Below are 22,662 nucleotides of genomic sequence, written 5' to 3'. Positions count from 1 at the left end.
CCCGCCCGATCTCCATATTTCTTGATTCCCTTAGAGACCAAAACTCTATCGATCTCAGCCTTGAATATAATCAACGACTCAGCATCCACAGCCCTCTGGGGTAGAGAATTCCAAAGATTCACAACCCTCTGAGTGAAGAAATTCCTCCTCACCTCAGTCATAAATGGCCGATCCCTTATCCTGAGACTATGTCCCCTAGTTCTAGATTCTCCAGCCAGGGGAAACAGCCTCTCAGCGTCTATCCTGTCAAGCCCTTTAAGAATCTTATATGTTTCATTGAGATCACCTCTCATTCTTCTAAACTCCAGAGAGTACAGGCCCATTCTACTCAACCTCTTCTCAGAGGACAACCCTCTCATCCTAGGAATCAATCTAGTGAGCCTTCATTGCACTGCCTCTAAGGTAAGTTTATCCTTCCTTAGATAAGAAGACTAAAACTGTACACAGTAGTCCAGGTGTGATCTCACCAGAGCCTTATATAATTGAAGCAAGGCTTCCTTATTCTTGTACTCCAACCCCCTTGCAATAAAGGCCAACACACCATTTGCCTTTCTAATTGCTTGCTGTACCTGCATGTTAACCTTCTGTGTTTCATGTACAAGGACACCCAAATCTCTCTCAACACCAATATTTAATAGTTTCTCACCATTTAAAAAAATCTGTTTTTCTATTCTTCCTACCAAAGTGAATAACCTCTCATTCCCCCACACTATGCTTTATCTGCCACCTTCTTGCCCATTCACTTAACCTCTCTATAATCCTTTTGCAGACTCTTTGTGTCCTCCTCAAAACTTACTTTCCCACCTAGCTTTGTATCGTCAGCAAACTTGGATACGTTACACTCGGATCCTTCATCCAAGTCATTAATATAGATTGTAAGTAGCTGAGGCCCCAGCACTGATCCTTGCGGCACCCCACTAGTTACAGCCTGCCAACCTGAAAATGACCCATTTATTCCTACTCTGTTTTCTCTCTGTTAACCAATCATCTCACCATGTTAATATATTACCCCCAATCCCATGAGCTCTTACCTTGTGTAACAATCTTTTGTGTGGCACCTCATCGAATGCCTTTTGAAAAGGCATTCGATAAGGTGCCCCTTTATCTACCCTGCTAGTTACATCCTCAAAAAACTCTAATAGATTGTCAAACACCATTTCCCTTTCAAAAAACAATGTTGACTCTGCCTAATCATATTATGATTTTCTAAGTGTCCCGTTACTATGTCCTTAGTAATGGATTCCAGCATTTTTCCTGCAGTTCCCTGTTTTCTCTCCCTTTTGAATAGCAGGGCTACATTTGCTACCTTTGAATCCACTAGTATCTAGGGAATTTTGGAAGGTCAAAACCAATGCATCCACTCCTTTTAGAACCCTAGGATGTAGGCCATCAGGTCCAGGGGATTTAGCGGCTTTTAGTCCCATTAATTTCTCCAGTACCTTTTCTTTACTAATATTAATTGCTTTAAGTTCTTCACTCTTGTTAGACCCTTGATTCCCACTATTTCTGGTATTTTTTGTGTCCTCTGCTGCGAAGACAGATACAAAATATTTGTTTAATGTCTCTGCCATTTCCTTATTCCGCATTATAATTTCTCCTGTCTCAGCCTCTAAGGGACACATGTTTACTTTCGTTACTATCTTCCTTTTTAAATACTTGTAGAAGCTCTTACAATCTGTTTTTATATTTCTTGCGAGTTTACTCTCATTCTATTTTCTCCCTCTTTATCAATTTATGGTAACCTAAAATCATTGCATTTAGCGTGTGTTCAATAAACTTTGTGAGTAATCCAGAGATAATTTTGGTACAGCAAAGTCCTGTTTTGGTTTATTTCCCATGTTGTTTTTGTTGTAGCTCCTACCGATCTATTCTAAAATGAGCTAGGAAAACATAATCCTATAACAAGATATTTGCCTTTTGAGAGAGTTAAAAAAAAAAGGGACCTCTTCTATTGTGGTACTGTTCAGACAGTCCTCAAGTTCTTCACTCAAGTGATCATCTCCATATATGAACCTAGATAATAAGTTACCATTGACGTAACTGGACCAGCCACATAAATACTGTGGCTACAAGAGCAGGTCAGAGGCTGGGTATTCTGCGGCGAGTGACTCACCTCCTGGCTCCCCAAAGCCTTTCCATCATCTACAAGGCACAAGTCAGGGGTGTGATGGAATATTCGCTACTTGTCTGGATGAGGACACCATCCAGGACAAAGCAGCCCACTTGAATGGCACCCCATCCACACACCTTAAACATTCACTCCCTTCACCACCGGCGCACCATGACTGCAGCGTGTACCATCTACAAGATGCACTGCAGCAACTCGCCACGGCTTCTTCGACAGCACCTCCCAAACCCATGACCTCTACCACCTAGATGGACAAGGGCAACAGGCGCATGGGAACAACACCATCTGCACGTTCCCCTCCAAGTCACACAATGTCCTGACTTGGAAATATATCGCCGTTCCTTCATCGTCGCTGGGTCAAAATCCTGGAACTCCCTATCTAACAGCACTGTGGGAGAACCTTCACCACACGGACTGCAGCGGTCCAAGAAGGTGACTCACCACCACCTTCTCAAGGGCAATTAGGGATGGGCAATAAATGCTGGTATTGCCAGTGATGCCCACATCCCATGAATGGAAAAGAAAAGCGTTGAGAGGCTATTCGACTAAAGTGACATCACAACTGAACCTAACCTGTTCCCACACCTTTTTCAGCTGGTATCATTGGTTTGCAAGCAGCAATGGAAATGGCTATCTTTTTTTACCTTTACCCTACACCAGGAATAGTGGGTTTAATTAAAAGTGCACTTGTTGCTGTTCAGCTAAGATTAGCAAACTCAACACAGATTAAACCTACAGCTACCCTGGTTTACATAGCTCAGTACCACAACTGTGCCTTTATCCTCTGAGTCAAGAGAGAAGTACTATCCCCATGTTACTTCCTTAACTGAGTTGTTGATCCCATACCCATGTGAATGTAATCTAAGCTCAAAAACTCAAAATGCAACCACTTTTGTGGCAATTATGGCACGTGCATCATAGCAAATATTTATAAAAAATAATTATTAAAGGTAATCAGCAATTATTTAAACAAGTAAGGAAAGCATTATAGAAAGGAAAAGAATTTAGTCATCCAGGAAAAAAAGATAGTGAGAATATTTCAAACAGAGAAGTAAATTCATGAGCAATTGCATGTTTTCGGGGAGAAAAGATTATGAAGATCTCCTGCTCTGATGTTTGGTCTGTGGGTTAATGCAATGCATGCTGCGGCATAGAGTCAGACTGACCAGAACGGTCCAAGATTTAATGCCTGGCTTGTGCTAAATTAGCCGCTACTGGCAATGGGAGTGCACATTTGGCCTTCTGCTATGCGCCATCCACTTTTGTCTATTGTCTAGAACTCTCAGAACTAGACTCTGAAGTGTAAAAAAAGTTGCAATCCGTTTTGATGCCAAACTTTCACTCCAAGACACTTCCCAAATTCATCTTTCAGCTTGTTTTCAAATCATTTGAAAAAACAAATGAACTCTAATGCTGTTGATGTTTGGGGTGCATGGCTGCATATCATGGAACCTTGAGGGTCACATATGAAGTTTAAATTCATTTGACATTTGTACTGAAAAAATTCAATTCTGTTTACAATAATTTAGGATTTTTCAAAGTGCAGTTGGTGTAATCACTCACTTTTTGTCTCTTTTTCTCTGAGCTAAGTTTTCTCTCTGAAGTAAATTTAATAACTGTTTACATCTGTGTTGTTGCCTGAAAAAAACTTCCAAAATTCATTCTCTGGCTCATTTTCTCATCATTGGGAAAAACAAAAAAAAAAATCAAAAATCCTGTTACAGCATGATGAAGGCATGCTTCCATCTGCACTGACAAAATTATACTCGTGTGTCCTGGGATATTCTGATCATTACTCATACCCAGACTCTGGCATTAAACATTTCAGTTACTGAGGGAAAACAATAGTCGCTGAAAGGATTTTGAAATGCTACTGAGTTACTTAATTGGTTGAATTTCAGGGTTGGTAGATTCCATGAGTTATGAATTTGTCTTTTTTAAGTTTCAGCCAGTGTGACAAACATGAAATGTGCACTATTATACAATTTTTAATATATTAGTGAATCTTCCATTGTGCATGGTTAATAAAGAGCTGCACTGAGGTTAGCTATGTCATGGGGATACAAGTGAAGAATGTGATGACATGATTGTAGAAATGAATGGTTAATGAAGCTCTATCAGGAATCATATCGTGTGCAAAGTGCAAGCAAGTAAATATGTTTACTGTTATTAGCGTAATTTGTGTTCTCCAGCTTAGTTCCACTTTCAAACATTTACGAGAGGATGGCATAGTAATCTGACAGGTCAGTTTTTTGTGATGTTAGCCTGTAAATGCTCTATGATGATACAGAACAGTAACATTAGCCAGATGCTCTTGCTCTACCTCTGCTGGACTAAATGCGCTCTGTAAATATCCTTTTCTGTTTAATGTACATTCCATTATGAGCGCTTCCTGTTATCTCAGCTGCTATCTGTGTGGCATGTACCCCTACTTCATGCTCAGATACTGACGTTGAACCTCTGATACTGGCAATTGAATTGTTGGATGTTCTTCTGAATGATTCTGGGCGTGCTGTCAAGGAGACATTGGTACATTGGTACATTAACAGTGGGATCCAAAGTTGAAAGTTCTCTCTCCTAATTCTGGTAAAATGCTTGCTTATCCATCAGTTTTCCATTCTGAAGAAGGGCCGTACTCAATACATCGACTCGCCTTCTCTCTTCAAAGATGCATATTGACCGACTGCATAATCCCAGTGTTTCCTATTTTCATTTTAAAAGTTTTGGTATATTTTATAGTGATGTTGGGTTACCATAAGCAGCAATTATGCAGATTACAACTATGAACGTGTTTGCTCAGGTATTTCAACTTTTAAAACTTTTTCCAATTTGAATCCGTAAGATGAGAAACCGACTCCCATTAGTCATTATCTGATATTTATATTGCCTGAGGAAATCAAACCTCCGGTTTTTGCCCTTGGTTACAGCCTGCGGTTTAGCTTGCTATTTTTGAGTTTGTTGTTTGAGTTTTGTATTCATGAGTCTGCAAAAATCATTATGCACCTTTTTGTGGAGTCAAATATTTGAAGGAAATAATACTAGGCCTCAAACTTGTGAGATGTTCTCAGCAAATTTGTATTCAACAGCTATATCTTAAATCCAGGATTGTGGATCCATGATTCTGTCCTTCTTAAGAAGGAGGCTAGTGGGGCTGTGCTTGATGTTTGGAAACAGGTTTAACCTCCTATTTTATTGGAACAATATTTATCCCTTCAGAATATTTGGCATTTGCATGTAACTTAGTCAACTCCCCTCACCACCCTCCCTTAGACATTCTAATTACAGTAGCCTGATTAAAGACACTAACAACTGTTATCACCAGCAGGGATCCTAATCAGGTTCCTTTGAAATTTCATCAGCTTTTTGTTATTTTGTTGTGTGTTCAAGTGGCTTCAATGGGATAACTTCATACAGTGTACAGCGCAAACGTCCGTTGCTTCACAGCTGTAATCTGCATAAATGCTGAAAGAGATTTCATTAAGGCCTCGGAAGCAATTTATTCTATCTTTGCTGTATTTTGGTCTTAAACTGTCGACGTCCATTAAAAGTAATCATTTTTCTCTTTTTGCATTGCAGCTTTATATTTATACAGACTTGGGTATTTGAATTACGATTATGGTAAATTCTTATCTATAATCATGTCACCTTCTACACAAGAATTTTTTTCTTGACTCAAATTTCCTGATGATTCCTCAGCTCACTTACCCGTCCTTTCCTGAAGGTACTGACTCATGCTATTGGGAAGATGCACAAGTATATGTTTAATTAAAAGTAGTAAGCACTAGTTTCAGCAATTAAATGTGCAGCATGTTATGGCACTGAACCATGCAGAATACAAGGTCCTCAGTTTGATTCCTGGATTGCATTACATTGGTCGATTTAAACTGGAGTAGCAGTAGGGATGCTACAGTTAGCTTCAGTATCCTTGGAAGAGGGGGAAGACATCCAATGACCCTACTCCTGGGTCACTATCCAGTTGTATCTGTTGTAGTTGCACACCTGATGCCAGAGGAAAATACTTGACACACGACATTCAGATCCATACATGAAAAACTGTGCTTGGGCAAGGTACCAGTGAGGAAACATCAGCCAGGGTTCTCACTCCTGATTACTGTCCTCACTGTTCGGTGACCTCTCATGGAAAGTCAGCTAAGGACAAGATCAGACTTGGGTGCGACGGCCTCACACATAACTGAATAGTCTGTCAAGACTTATTGTCTAGACCAGTGTTGTCCAACAGAAATTGCTGACTAGAGACAGGTGAGGACACGGCGACAATGTTTTAGCCGCATGTACTAATTTTAGTAGAAAATGCCTTGCATACACTCACACAATACAGGTGAATGTACTCAACATGTGTGTATTTACCGAACAAACATCTTGCCACCATTCAGCAACCAAGGAAGTAAAGCGCTCACAGTGATTTAAAAAAAAACACTTATTCTGCTTTTTGTCTTACCATTTTACCAACAAACACTCAAAAAGGTTAAAGTACACATGCATATGCTGTGCAATTAGCTACATCTGGATTCCCAATTATCTACATGAGGCTAGCAGATAATGTATTGGACAACACTGTTCTCAGCTTACACCGGAAAAATGGCTAGTTTGATGAGGGGATACTGGAAGCTGTTTCCTAATGTGAGTCATGGCTATTTAGACAGTAGGAGAGAACGTGATCAAAAGCATCATTACTGCAGCTTGACAGCATGAAACGTTAAACCGAGGCCCCATCTGACTGTTTAGGTGTATCCCATGGCACTATTGGAAGAGAAGCAGGGGTCTTCTGGTGTCCTGGCCAACATTTATCCCTCAAACAGATTAACTGGCCATTTATCTCATTGCTGTTCACGGGACCATGCTGTGTGCATTTGCTTAAATAACAGTACTTAAATACTAGTTACTTCAAAAAAGTAATTCGTTGGCTGCGAAGCACTTTGGGTATTTGAGGGTGTGAAAGGCATCATATAAATGCAAGTTCTTCTTTCTTTCTAAATACTGACTGTAGGAATAAAGAAGAGAATGAATAAATAATGAGTAAGTTAATCTAATCTGCAATTTTTTTTTTATTCCTCTTGGGGAATTGAAGGTTTAATTGGTTAGAACTCTGTACTTTCAGCTCTGGGACCTGAATTCAAATCCATCTTAGATTGATGAGGTGAACTCTCACTGATTGTTATAAAAGGTCACAAGTGAAATGAGTTTCCACAGAGCTCTTCATTCCATTTGTAAGCATCACAAAAAACAATTTCCTGGTAAATACAGCTTGAAGTGAAGTTTATTGAGGATTATCTCTCTTCTTACCAACACTTGGTCTCTGCTGCATATAAACAGAGTCCACTTAAGCCACAACTCTGGACAAATAGTGTACCAAGTGTTTCACTTACAGTTCATCAGATACTTCCATTTAAATCACATTATGTGTGCAGATTGTCTACTGCAAGCCATATGTAAGGCAACAAATAATGGAATGGGAAATATCAAGGCTAGAAATTAAGAGCATAAGAAATAGGAGCAGGAGTAGGCCATATGACCCCTTCGACCTCATCTCCACTTTCCCGCCCGATCCCCAACCTCTCAGCTTCTACCCTGTCAAGCCCCCTCAGAATCTCATATGTTTCAATGAGATAACCTCTTATTCTTCTAAACTCCAGAGAGTATAGGTCCATTCTACTCAATCTCTCCTCATGGGACAACCCTCTCATCCCAGGAGGTTTAATGCTATGACAAGACATTTTGGCATTGTCTGTTTGATAGCTGAAGCAAGTGCCTGAAAAAAATTAAGTAAAATCATAATTAATAAAAACAAATTGTAGCTTACAGTGAAAATATCAATAGGGAATATCCATGGTTTTGATAAATGTCCGTATAACAGAATAAAGAGCACAGTGGGCTAGAAATTCCTCACCAAAATGGCGTTCTCTCCAACCGCCAGTGAATCGATTGTGTAAGTTCGTGAATGTGCACATGGGCAGTAAAACCCCGAAATCGCAAATTTGCTCCCATTGGTTCGCCGGCGGTTTGACAGTTACAAATTATGCCAATAATTTAATCAATAAAATCAGGAAACATTTGTAAACTTGCCCAGCTGAAACAAAGATACTTACGCCACCAAAAGGTATGCTGGAAAATACTAGCCCTACACTACTTTTTAAAAGCGCCATGACTGTTAATGACTGAGAAAAAACAAAAAATTACATTTTAAAAATGTGGAATGTCAAATTACTCTTAATATTTTTTAATTATAATTTTTTTTTAATTTTTAATTTTTTTTAACTTCCGTAACTTTCATTAAATTAAATCATTTGCTTGGCTTTTTATAATAAGGCATGTTAAATTTGTATTTACACTAACATAGACATGTTCACTTTGAATGAATGAGTTTTACTTGCCTGTTTGGGGGCGTGACTTCTCTTCGTGACAGATTCTGTGGGCGTGGCTTCCATTCCCACAGAGTCTATTGGTACAAAGGAAGGTGCGCTGAATTGAGAAAAAACTTAAAATGGAGCAAGTGGTCCCTGAGACCACGAGGTAAGTATTTTCATAGTCTTTGTCCCCAGGATGTACGGACAGCCTTGCTATGCCGGTCACAGCAAGTTTCGGCCCTTTAAGTTTACTTCTGGGACTTGGCTTAAAATGAAGGCTACTTTGAAAGAATTAATCAAAAGCGAAATAAAAACAGAAAATGCTGATCAGGCAGCCTCTGTGAGAAGAGAAGCAGAGTTAACGTTTCAGTGTCACTTAATCACTCGTGCCCTCCAACCTATTACCGATCTTTCACTCTTGTTCTTTTCCTGCCTCCCTTTCCCCTGGCTGTGTACTTACTTAAAAGCCGTTCCTCTCTAACATCTACCAGCTCTGATGAAAGGACATCGACTTGAAACGTTAACTCTGTTTCTCTCTCTGCAGATGCTGTCTTACTTGCTGAGTCTTTCCAATATTTTTGAAAGAATGGAAGTTTTCTCCACTAAGGTTTCTATATGAAATTATTTTGGCAGTTTCAAATTAGTCCCCTATGGTGAGAGCAAGCAACGTGAAAGTGCGCTCAACTCTTACCAAACAGGCAATCTGACTCGGGGAAGTCATAATGATGACTGATGGGGAAATTCACACTGGTGCTATTCTGAGGTTGAGAATAAGGCACTTTGTTGGGGAAGAAAAGTTGGAGATTAACTTTCTATCGAACCTATGCAGCACCTAACCTGGAAGTGCTTAGTACTAATTCAGAGCAAAGATTAGGAAAGACATCCATTTTTCAACCATCAAGGCCTCCAAGGAATCAAAACTAGATACAAAAATATTTGGACTTGCAGGTGGCCCCACTTCACAATTGTAAAGGAAGAAACAATTGATTTTGATTTATATAGAGCCATTCACACTCCTCAGTCACTTTTATTAAGATTGAGATCAAGAAACTGATTTTTATCTTTCAATTGCTTGATTGAATTTTGCAGCAACTAGTTTAGGATAAGTCTACTCCAAATATTGAAATTGGGCAGGATCTTTGAGAGTGAGCTGAAAAACGGGACTTTGAATATCTGGCTATGTTTACATTTCACATGTAATCGTCGCTCTCAGGCTTATAGTACAATAAAAGTCAGGGATTACGTTGTTTTCATGCAAATTCTTCTCTCTTTGTACTCATGGAGCCATTTACCCATTTAATAATAAATGAGTTAACGCCCCTTAAAATTGCAGACTGAGGAATTTGTGTTAAGTTCCTCGCTTTTGTGCGATAGCATCGCTCAGAGTAACTTCCAGATGTCAGACTTTAAATATTTAGGTTTTTGCTGTACTACCATGTAAACTTGGCAACTGTACTCTAACTTTCAGAGTTCAGTTTAGAAAATTAAATTAAGAAAAAGCCATTTAGCTCTTCAATTTAATTTCTTCCATTGGGATAATTGCAAATTAAAGAAAAGAATTTGCATTTATATAGCACCTTTCACAACTTCATTTCATTCATAGGTGCTTTACAGACCATGAAGTATTTTTTGAAGTGTAATTACTGTTGTAATGCAGGAAATGCAGCAGCCAATTTGCATACAGCAAGATCCCACAAATAACAATAAGATAATGACCAGATAAATAGTTTTTTAGCTTTGTTGCTTGAGGGATAAATATTGGCCAGGATACCAGGGAGGCCCTGTCTCCCCTCCCACTGGAGAGGGGAGACAGGGCCTCAGTTTAACGTCTCATTCCAAAGATGGCACCTCCGACAATGCAGCACTCTGTCAGTACTGCATTGAAGTGGCAGCCTTCTCTGGAGTGGGACTTGAGCCCACAACCTTCTGACTAAGAGGCAACCATTGCTACCACTGAGCCAAGACTGACAACTATGTTCCATTATATACTGTGCTCAAATGTGTGTGTTCTCTTGAGAGAAGGTTCTGCAAAGCTTTTTCAGCCCTCCAGATACGTGACACCAAACTATGTGAGCGGCCTCAATTATTGTGATTATAGCAAGAGATTGAATTTGGAGGAAAGGTAGGCAGTTGTAGAGATAGAAAATGTATTGCTTCAGGCAAACCCCCAAAATTAATTTGGCATAAAAGATTTTTGATATTTTAATTTTTTTTTTAGTTGCTCCACTTTAGTTTCCAGTAGATTTAGCTGTTTGATGTAAATGCTAATATTTGTGCAATTTTCTGGAACCACTGTCTTGGTTGTAAATCAATTGTTTCCTGTCAAAAGAGTAACTTTTAAGATTTGTGTGTCTGATACCGAATATAGCCCTTAGCCCAGATCACACATTTTCCAACCATTCCAGATCCACATTATCTTGCGTTGAGAAGGCAGTATTTCATGATTCCTTTACTTTTAGTCAGGCTGGAACTTGCTGCATTTATTAGTGATGGCAATTTTTATGTTATTTACATGCATTAAACCCATACAGTTTGTTGAAAGGCTGATGTCTGATTACCAAAGTGTTTGAGTTATAGTATTTCAGCGTCCATTTATTATAAAATGGTGGGTTATTATAAGTTGGAGGAAATAAAAACACCTCAATTTTCATGTAATAGCTGGGAGAGTTAATGGTTGTGTTTCTGAAATCACTTGCCTCTATTGGTTTCTTTTCCTTCTTTTCTCCTGAAGTTCTTCAAGTTTGAACCTAGACGTGTGGGGTGGATGTTCGAATTTACAATTTTCTGGGCATTAGAATCGACTGGTCGGGGCGACCTGGTGGTCACACGCCGGTAATGGAACTTGCCTGACCTCGTGTTCGTTGAAATCAATGGCAGGAAAATCAGGCAGGTTCTGTAAAAGCCGTGCAAACTTTCCCACCGGATTTTAATGTCCACCACTCATCCTCATCAGGCTATCTGACTGTGGGGACTAATCTTGTCCTCGCCCAACAATCATTTCTGCAATTTCTAGTAAGAGTTACTTAATAGCGATCAGGATTCAAATTTTGCCTCCCTAGTTCAGGGGCACTGAGATCCATAGTAGTGCCTCAACTACTGCCCAACAGAGACTGGGAATTGAGCCTTGAGCCTACCTTATGTACGTGTCTCAGTCTCATGAGGTTGTGCTTTTAGAACTCAGCCATCAGGAAAACCTGCTCTCAAAGTGCTTGAAACAACTTGTAAAAAGTACTCAAATCATCCAGTGCAGACTTACTTACATAATGCGCACAGTATGGCATACCACTGAAATGTTTAAAAGTATACAGAATCGTTAAATAATAATCTTCAATTTGTTTCTCATTTTTTGATTCAGCCATTTTAAGGTTTGTACAACACAAAACTATGCAGAAAGAAGTTATTTCTCTTCTGTACAGGTTTTTGACATTGTTATTGTTTACATGATCGCAGTTCTGTGTTATTATAGTTATTATAAGTACTAAGGGCCCCTCTCCCGTTTCCCCACGCTGCAACTGGGCAATAATCTGGCGTAGTTTCCTCCCAAGTGTGCTGCTCATGATGTGACCTTCACCCGTCTGGATTTGTGGGTTCAGGTCATTTGCTAGGTCCCAATGTGCCCATGGCACTGCTCACCCCTGGCAGGGACCTGTGCTCAGATTGGGGATGGAAATCAAGCCTTAGTGGTCTGCTGTCGCGAAGATAGCTGCTGGCTCTGGGGCCTAAGAACAGCAGCCAGAAGTCCATAAGCCTGAGAATCTGTTGGCTTTCTTTGGGGAAATAAAAAGCCACTTAATTGTTCACCTTGCTGCCCGCCTATCTCAGATACTCTGATGTGAGGATGAAGAGACGAGGTGCTTCTTTGGTTGTCCACATGTCTTGGCGCTCTTCTGGTGAACCTTCAGGAAAATGAGGCAGGAGGACCGTGACCCCCAGTCTCATTTACATGCCTGCACTTGTTGTAGGTGCATTCACGCCACTCCCCGATCCCCTTTGGGGGAAGCTGTGGAATTCCCAGGGCGGTGTAAAGGCGGTGGAGATCCGGCACCCTTTTTCCATTGTGTTGGGGAAATTCAACATTGCAGATAAATATTGGTGTCATTATAAACACCTTTAGCTGGCATTGTTATGAGCAATGTCATATTACTCGAACAATAAACACTACCAAGATGGACAGTTCATCAACTTTACTAGATTAGAACATTGGCCTGAAAGGTTTGGTTGTACATCTCTTTAGTCAGTCAGGGTATTGCACCCGGAACAAGCTGTTGAAGATATACTGCTCCTTTCTATGACATACATCCATTCCGCATTAATTTAGAGTTGCAGTACTCAGTAAGATGATGCAGTATGCAGCAAACTACAAATATTTTGCATCCCTTTATCGGGTTACACAATGAAGATATCTCTACCTTTGTTTCAACAATCCAAATGCACTCTCAGTAATCTTGCCATTTTATGTTTATGGTGGTAATTATGTTCAGGTTAATTTTGTGAGGTGTCTATAGGTGTCATGAGATCATTTTAATGTGTGCACTTTATCTCCCAACAGCTATCTTGTCGTCATTTATTCTCGTTGAATAATGCTGGTGCTCATTGATTATTAATAATGACAGAATCATATCTAGAAGCAAGGAACTTAGCTAGACTCAGCATAATATTATGTGAGCAGAATTGATATTAAGCACTTAATATTCTTGTGGCAGTCAGCCACGTGCAGTCTATTGGATGTCCATATAGTTTCTGCTGCCTTCATAATAATAGGTTTTGTTTTGGGAAAAATCTTTGAAGCTTGAAAAATGTGCCATCTTAACTTTGATTACTTCATGTATACAGTTTGACATTTTGCTTTATTCAGTGACAATAAAATATTGCCAGCAGCTTGAAAAGACCCCATGGCAAAACGAGCAAGCAGATTGGAGCAACTGTGACCTGTGGTGCTGTAGCATGAGGAGTGGGATTTACAGAAGCACTGGTCCAATCCTGACCAGTTGTACCCGTTTTAATCTAAACCTCTTGATGCTTTGTTCCTCATATAAGCCAAGATCATTATCTCTGAACTAAAAATCTTTTCACCCTGAAACATTCTTCTAAATTCCTGCCTCCTCCTTGCTTGGATCAAAAGCTTCTCACTCTCTTCCCTAGATTCAGAGCAAACATTTTCCAACATGACAGAAAAGTAGGTTGAGATTCAGAAAACTTTGTGAAAATAGTCCTCACCGTAAATCTCTGTAACCACACAGTTGAGTAGCAAAATTTTCAACGTTCAGCTCTTTATCAAAGTGTATTGGGTTTTCATCAAGAACATCAACCATGGCTATAGGATTCTCACATTTGCCTTGGTCTTAACTTGCTGTCTGATCTCTCTGCTTTTAAAAGAACACCATATTTTTATTCAGATGTAGACAATACATAGAAGTTATGACACAGAAACAAGCCTTTTGGCCCAACTAATCTCTGCAGCAACTTTTACTCTCCACGTGAGCAAACAGTGCTAATCAGATTTACTCAGTGTTCTCATATCCCTTCATCCCTTTTTCCTTTGTCAACCTATCCAATCTAATCTTGAATGTTGAAGTAGTTTCTGCCTCAACCACTAAGTCCACAGCTTTACAACCCTCTGTGTACAGAAGTTTCTCTTGCTCTCTGTTCTAAGTCTCTTATCTTGTTTCGTTCCAGACCCAGTAACTTCCAGAAACACTCTGCTTTTATCTACCCATCCCATTCTTTCATAATTTTAAACACTTCTGTCATATTGTCCTCCATGTTGTTCTAATGAAAAAAAACCAATTTTTCAAGACTTCCCTCATCGTAGTTAGAAATCTAATAAATTTCAAAATTTTAAGAATAAAAGTTTGTATTTTGGTATTACAGATTACTTACAGATGTTTCCTATCAAATGTATAACTGGCATTTGGAGATATGATCGGAATAATACAGAATCTTGTTCTTAACATGGTGATGAATAATTTTGCTAATTGATTACTTGATCATATTACTTAAGTAATATCAATATTTAGATTTTGTTTCTAAAACTACTACAAATAATTCTTGTAATAGAAAAAAAATAATTGTCTTTCAGTAATGAAGAGGTGGTTTGTACCAACAGCATTTCAAGATCAAGATGGAAAAGAGTCATTGAAAAAGTAAGACTGAAAATCTTTGAAATCCTTTAATTGCAGCATGTTTGAAACTCTTGGAACTTATCTGAGAATGATTAAGATTGAATGTAAAAATAAAACAGTAATATATGAAATTAGATAAAACAACGCCTTACTGTCGTTAGGATATAATCATGGGACTCTCTTATGGGGGAGAAAGTTAGCTGATAAAATTTTAACAGAAGTATAAAACTTATTCTAGTAAACAAACGTTTAATGAACAATGAAGAGAAGTTTATAATGTGCAGTGGTAAGTTTGTATAGTTAGGTTGGGATGGATTTGCAATCTAGTTTTATTTTCATTTTACACCAATTTTGACAGGGAAACAATGTTTCTAGGGGGGAATTTTCACTTTATCGCTGGTGGGTAAAACTGGCCTTGTGGGTCGTGTGTCTGTTATAGGAACTGCCTTTGAAAAGGAAGATTGGGCGGTTTCTGTAACAGGTGCCTGACTCGCAACACTGGTTTTACTCTCTGATGGTAAGTTGAAAATTACCCCCAATAAATCTTGCAATATGAAGCAACTTGCGATTTTAACCAATGCGATTTTTCTGATTTTAAGCATATCAAATATAATGGATAACTGGTGGTGAATTAGAGGTTGTAAACTAAGAGATCAGATGGCATCATAAATGATGAGAGTGAAAGTCAAATAGTTTTGAAATATTTTCTGAATCCCGAGATTGCATTACATGAACTCATTCCCTGAAATCCGTTGTTTCCAATCTTTATTTGGAGAGTTTTGGCATCTTTATGCTTTTATGTAATAAGAAAGGGTTATATCTTTGCCAATCGGTTCCCTTGTAATACCAATCATAACTGTTCTGGTAGACTTTTATGCTGAAATAGGGGGAGATTGTTAAAGCATAGACCTGCAATACATTTTCTGTCCTCTATCCCAGCATAAAACTGTATAAATCATTTACTACACCTAATATTGGGCCAGAAATCGCACAGAGCGGCGAGGCAACACTCACCTCAGCTCCTGCAAATTTAATTAATGAAGATACTTACTGCGGGCTCTGTGGCGTCTAATTGCTTGAATTTTGAACTTTAAACAAAATGTGCGCTATCAACCCAGCCTCTGCGCAACGTGAGTTGCCGCAAGGCTGGAAACGTCTGTGAGAGGAGAAGACACTCCCACAAAATCTGTCAGGAAGAGAATTCACGTCCACAGATTCAGGCTGCATTGCTCAAGCAGGCAAGCAGATTTAATTCATTTAAAGTTAGTATTCTGGGTGTCATTGTAAATAAAAATTTTAATTTTTTTTTGTAGAAGGTCAAAGAAATAATTGAATTAAATTAGAGACAGAAAGGAAAAGTAAAAAAAAATGTTTAATTTTTTAATTTAATTTTTTTACATAATGACCAAAAACTATCAAAATAAGGAGTAATATGAGACTCCACATTTTAAAATGTTAATTTTTAGTTATTTGGCAGTCATTAAGACTAACCACACTTTTAAAACTTAGTTTAGACCTGGTATTTTTAAGGCATAATTAGTTACTTTCCAGTTGGGCAGGCTGGCGTTTTATCAGTTATTCTCTGATTGCAGCGTGCGATGTCCCTTTAATTCGAAGCTGTCATGTTGCCAGCGAACCACTAGGAGCAAGTTCCGAATTTCCACATTTTATTGCGCATGTGCAAACTTGGGAACTTGCTCCTTCAATTCACCTCTAAAAACTGAGAGCGCTTTTGAGCTCCTCCATTATTTTGGGAGCGATTTCTGGCCCATTATTTGCTTCAGGAGAAGGAAATTTTACACGTATGTTGGGAAACATGTCTTTTCTGCTTTTTATTGTCAGCAATTAAAAATTTTTGAATTTTTAATATTTTTTTCCTACCCATTTAAAATGTAATTTTCTTGACTTTAGACTCCCTCCCATTGAGCACCATTGGCTGGTTGAGAAGATGGGCAGGAACCCTGTTCTCAAACTTATGCCAATTCTGGTCTGTAAATGGTCCAGGTTGATTTGTCTTTTACTTTCCTTACCTGCCCCCTTCACCGATGCCCTTGAGCCTGACTTCCATTCAATGCCTCCCTCATAATAATGGCAAGACTTAGATCGGAAAGTCACTGTGGGGCCATCGTGGACTTAAATCAGTGCCATAAAACTATGTGGCACTGGATGTTGGGACCCCCAATTTGCTGTACCAACACACTACCCTAATTACACTTCTGGTTTGCATTGCCTTAATGGACAACTATTTCTATTGTATCCATTATTACATTGCGAGGGTGTAGACTCAAGGCATTCTCTCTCACTGTAGAGTTTTAAATATCAGCGTTGGGACATCTGTGCTCTCAAAAGGGAACAAGCTTCCCCACCTAACATTCCTTTTTTTTATTAATTATTTAAAAATTACACACGTATTTGGGAAGCTGGACAGCATAATAAGCAGCACAAACCGTGTCTGTACATTGCTTTTGTAAAAGTCCAGGCTAGATGCAGATCTCTTCATACTTGTGTCATTCTCTAGCAGTATTACTTCTTATTGGTAAAATTACATGGTAGTTTAAAAGAAGATTTAAAATTGAATATATTTTTCATCAATTTTTTTTCTATTATAAAATAAAACTAAATTTAGGAAATCAAAAATATAAATGTAGGGAAACAATGCAAAACATTTAACTTTATTTAAAACATGAAACCAATAAGTTTATTAGTATGAAATTTAGGTGGTTTTGTTTTATGAAAATTGGAAAGATATTTGCTTTTACAGGCATTCAGGTATGTATTTTTCATTGTCCGGTTATAAGAGCTGCAGTTCTAATTCATCCTGACAAATTAAATAATTTCAGGTGCCTTTAAGTATTAATATAAGACTAGCTTTCAGAACAATGCAACACTTGTAAAATTATCTGTGCACAAGTGCTCCTTCAAATTTACAAATGTCACCTACGACTGGGAATTTACATTTTGCACACTTAAAATCAAACACCAATAAAAAACCATTTTCACTGGGTTTTTTGGAAAAGATGAAATTGGATTATGACAAAATAAACACAAATGAAAAAGTGTTCTTTACAGAAAGGTTTCACCTGGAGTATAGTTTTGTATTTAGTTTGCATGATTACATGCTCCTGTTTCCAAATGCATATTTATTTAATATGTTCACTTAAATTAATAAGAAATATATGACCAATAATATTTAAGGTGTTTTCTATATTTGTGTCCTATAAAATTATTGTTGAGTTTTGATGATTTATGAGGGATTAAGCTTTATTTTGCAACAGTTAAGACTAAGAAAGGTGACATCTGTATTATTTCAAAACGGAGACAGCCGGGAGCCTCATAATGCCATTTTATGAGTTGCCATGGAGTAAATTGTCTTCTCATTTGAGTACAAGCCATTTGAATACAGTGTCAAAACTTTCATTAAATTATAGCCAAGGCATTTTGAAGATGAGAATACCCATATTGAAAGATAAAATGAAGTAGTTTACTTGCAAATGTTGCCTAATATTTTGTATTATATCCTTTTGTGTCATGTGCAATCCAATTTGGCTTTGAATCTGCAGGATGGATTCATTTTCCTCCTTCAATACAATCTGAAAAATAGCTCACAATGCTATGAAGATATATCCCCTCGCACGCGCCTCCATGCACGAGTGTGCACTGCCCCGTGTGTGTGCACGCCACACTCTTGTATACAAACCAAAACATAAGCTTCTCACTGCCAGACTAGAATATATTTGTGCCCTTGGGCTTACTCAAGCATTGCCGTTAGGTTTGAATTCTGTCACTGAAGCACCTTGCAGATTCAATTTGAAACTCTATGCTGATTTGTGCCTTGGCAGCTAACTGATTATAGTACAGAATGTTCAAATCACCTCATGGCCTAGATTTGTCAAAAACAGCATAAATTAATAAATATCCACTTCAAATGTTTTTTTTAACCAGAACAGCACCAAATTTTAATCAGATTGGCTACTTCTCTATTAAATATTATATTGTCTTCTTATGAACTGTTAAGATTGCACATCTCCAATAGTCATATAAATGAGTCGACTTTATAAGTGAATCCAGAATAAAATCAAAATTAATGAACAATGTCTTCACAAATGGTGCATCGTGTTCACGTGGCAAATATTGAGCTTTTTTGTTGCCTAATACCAAGTCATTTGGCACAACGATTTCCTTGAATTCTTGCTAATGGGCTGGTTAATTTGCCAGGATGGTTTTGTTCCTTGATTGTTGAACCTGTATACCAGATTATTTTTTTAAAATTGCAGGTTAAATGGGCTAAGGGACAGAAAGCAGAGGGTAGTGGTGAGCAGTTATTTTTCAGACTGGAGGGAAGTATACAGTGGTGTTCCCCAGGGGTCAGTACTGGACCACTGCTCTTTTTGATATATATTAATGACCTGGACTTGGGTATAGAGGGTATAATTTCAAAGTTTGCAGATGACACGAAACTCGGAAATGTAATAAACATTGTGGAGGATAGTAACAGACTTCAGGAGGACATGGACAGACTGGTGAAATGGGCAGACACATGGCAGATGAAATTTAACGCAGAGAAGTGTGAAATCTTACATTTTGGTAGGAAGAATGAGGAGAGGCAATATAAACTAAATGGCACAATTTTAAAGGGGGTACAGGAACAGACAGAACTGGAGGTGCACAAATCTTTGAATGTGGCAGGACAAATTGAGAAGGCTGTTTTTTTAAAAAAAGCATATGGGATCCCCGGCTTTATTAATAGAGGTGCAGAGTAAAAAATCAAGAAAGTTATTGTAAACTTTTATAAAACACTGGTTAGGCCTCAGCTGGAGTATTGTGTTCAATTCTGGGCACCACAGTTTAGGAAGGATGTCAAAGCCCTAAAGAGGGTGCAGAAGAGATTTACTAGACTGGTACCAGGATTGAGGGATTTCAGTTGTGTGGAGAGATTGGAGAAGCTGAGGTTGTCCTCCTTAAAACAGAGAAGGTTAAGGGGAGATTTGATAGAGGTGTTCAAAATCATTAACGGTCTTGATAGAGTAAATAAGGAGAAACTGTTTCCAATGGCAGAAATAGGTAACCAAAGGACAGAGATTTAAGGTGATCAGCAAAAGAGCCAGAGGCGACATGAGGAAACATTTTTTTATGCAGCGAGTTGCAATGATCTGGAATGCACTGCCTGAAAGCGTGGTGGAAGCAGATTCAATAATAACTTTCAAAAGGGAATTGGATAAATACTTGAAGGGAATAAAATTACAGGGCTCTGGGGAAAGAGCAGGGGAAAGGGACAAATAGGATAGCTCTTTCAAAGAGCCGGCACAGGCACGATGGGCCAAATGGCCTCCTCCTTATACCTACTATGATACTATGAAGTGTACTGTGCCATGCAATTGTAGAAAGTAGGTTTGTGTCTGTAATCCTCCTCTTTTTAAGTTCCTGACCTCAAGACAATTTACTTTTGTAGAAGAACGAAGCAAATATTACAAGTTTCTCCACAGGGAGTGAGAAAATTAGATAGAATGTACAGTACAGAAACAGGCCATTCAGCCCAACAGGTCCACGCCAATGTTTATGCTTCACACGAGCCTCCTTCCACCCTTCTTTATCTAACCCCATCAACATATCCTTCTATTTCTTTCTCCCTCATGTGTTTATCTAGCTTTCCCTTAAATACATCTATGCTGACCACCTCAATTACTCCTTGTGGTAGCGAGTTCTACATTCTAACCACTCTCTGGGTAAAGAAGTTTCTCCTGAATTCCCAATTGAATTTATTAGTGACTATCATTAGTGGCCCCTAGTTCTGATCTCCTCCACAAGTGGAAACATCTTCTCTATGTCTACCCTATCAAACCCTTTCATAATCTTAAAGAGCTCTATGAGGCCATCCTTCTGTCTTTTTTTTAGAGAAAAGAGCCCCAGCCTGTTCAATCTTTCCTGATGGGTATAACCTATCAGTCCCGGTATCATCCTAGTAAATCTTTTTTGCATCTTCTCCAGAGCCTCTGTATCCTTTTTATAATATGTAGACCAGAACTGTGCACAACACTCCAAGTTTGGTCTAACCAAGGTTCCATACAAGTTTAACATAACTTCCCTGCTTTTCAATTCTGTCCCTCTAGAAATGAACCCCAGTGCTTTGTTTTTTTTTTAAGGTCTTATTAGCCTGCGTCACTACTTTTAGTGACTTGTGTATCTGTACCCCCCCACCCCCGCCCGCCCGCCCACCCGTCCCCGCCACCAATTTCTCGGCTCCTCTACCTCATTTAGACTCTTATTTTCCAAGGAGTATGTGGCCTCCTTATTCTTCCTACCAAAATGTACCACCTCATACTTAGCTATATTGAAATTCATTTGCCAATTACACACCCATTCTGCAAGTTTATTAATGTCTTCCTGTATTTTGTCGCAGTCCCTCTCAGTATTAACTATACCCTCCAATTCGGTGTCGTCCGCAAATTTTGGAATTGTACTTCCAATTCCTGAGCCCAAATTGTTTATGTAAATGGTGAACAACAGTGGCCCCAGAGCCGATCCTTGTGGAACACCACTTCCCATCTTTTGCCAGTCTGAGTAAATACCTTTAACTCCTACTCTGTTTTCTGTTTGTAGCCAGCTTGCTATCTATTCTGCTACTTGTCCCCTGACTCTACATGCTCTGACCTTAGTCATGAATCTATTATGCAGTGCTTTATCGAAGGCCCTTTGAATATCCAAATATATTACATCTACTGCATTACTCTAGTCTACTCTTTCTGTTACTACTTCAAAGAATACAATAAGGTTGGTCAAGCACGACCTTCTCTTTAGAAATCCATGCTGACTATTCTTTATTATAGTTTTGGTTTCTTGAAGTTTTTCTATTACATCTTTGAGTAAGGATCCCATTATCTTTCCTACCACCGGTGTTAAACTAATTGGACTGGTTCTATCTCCCCTTTTAAATATAGGAATAACATTAGCTGTCCGCCAGTCCTCAGGCACTATTCCCTTTTCTAATGAATTTTTATATTTATGTAATAGTGCCTCTGCTAATTTCTTTTAATATGCACGGATGCAATTCATCAGGACCGTCTCCAAGTTTGATTCGTTTATCAATTATCTTTCCCCTTGCTATCTTAAATGGTTTTGTCTTTTTTGATCTCTTCTTCATGCCCATCATGTTAGTCTCCCTGGTAAACACTGAGGCAAAGTAATTATTTAATATTTTTGCCATTTTGTGTCATTACCTGTGAATTTATTGTTTGTATCCCTTAGTGGTCCTCTCCCTGTGCTGATTTTCTTTTTGTTATTTATGTGTCTGTAGAATATTTTACAACTTCTTTTTCCTTGATAATTTAATTTCATAGTTTCTCTTTGCCTTCCTAATCGTTTTCTTGATTTCTTTCCTAAACTTTTCGTATTCCCTTTTGTCATCCTCCTTTGTTGTTTACGTACTTAGTGTATGCCTTTTTCTTGAGCTTCAATTTTGCCCTTATTTCTTTATTTGTCCATGGTGTGTCATTACTGGCTAGTTTATTCTTGCTTTTTAGTGGGATATATTTATCCTGGACTCTATTGATCACCATTTTAAATGTTTCCTACTGCTGTTCTATTTCTTTGTCAGTAAATTTTTCTCCAGTTTATTGGAAAATGGAAGGTTGTGTCTTTCTTGACACTGTGCACACCATTTTTAGACATTGTTGGCAGAGGCCCAGGAACAGGTTACCTTTTTGCCTTCTCAGCATGATTTAGTGTATAAAATGGGGAGAACTAAATGGAGCAAATAGGAGAAAATAGCTTGATAAACAGAGGAAGTTTAACCTGACATGTTAAGTTTCAGAACTGAGAATAAACAATGTACCTAGTTGTCAAAAATTGCTGCTACTTTAAGATCACTGGATGGAATTTAGCCAAAAAATGGCAGTTTGGCCAGTTTGCTCATCTGGGATCTTACGAGATTACACAATTTATAATGTTCAAGGGAAAAAGTGTTCTTTGCAATGTTAACTAATTTATTAAAGAAAATGTGAGCAAATTAAAACGGGTCATAGTAATGGAAATCCCAAATGATCCAGAACTG

General features: G+C 38.5%; 1 protein-coding gene across 4 annotated transcripts in view; it reads left to right on the top strand.

The window, feature by feature from the left end:
• LOC137301857 (protein unc-13 homolog C-like) overlaps window positions 1-22,662 on the top strand; it is a 514,180-nt gene that overhangs the window by 105,178 nt on the left and 386,340 nt on the right. For all 4 annotated transcript variants that reach the window (XM_067971546.1, XM_067971545.1, XM_067971544.1 and 1 more), the window contains one exon: window positions 14,573-14,636. In XM_067971546.1, the coding sequence (XP_067827647.1) occupies window positions 14,573-14,636 (64 nt within the window). The remainder of the gene's footprint in view (window positions 1-14,572; window positions 14,637-22,662) is intronic.

The sequence above is a fragment of the Heptranchias perlo genome, chromosome 34 (assembly GCF_035084215.1).
Source record: "Heptranchias perlo isolate sHepPer1 chromosome 34, sHepPer1.hap1, whole genome shotgun sequence".
Taxonomy (NCBI): Eukaryota; Metazoa; Chordata; class Chondrichthyes; order Hexanchiformes; family Hexanchidae; genus Heptranchias; species Heptranchias perlo.
The sequence above is the reverse complement of the archived record's forward strand: the minus strand, read 5'-3'. Positions and strand labels throughout refer to the sequence as shown.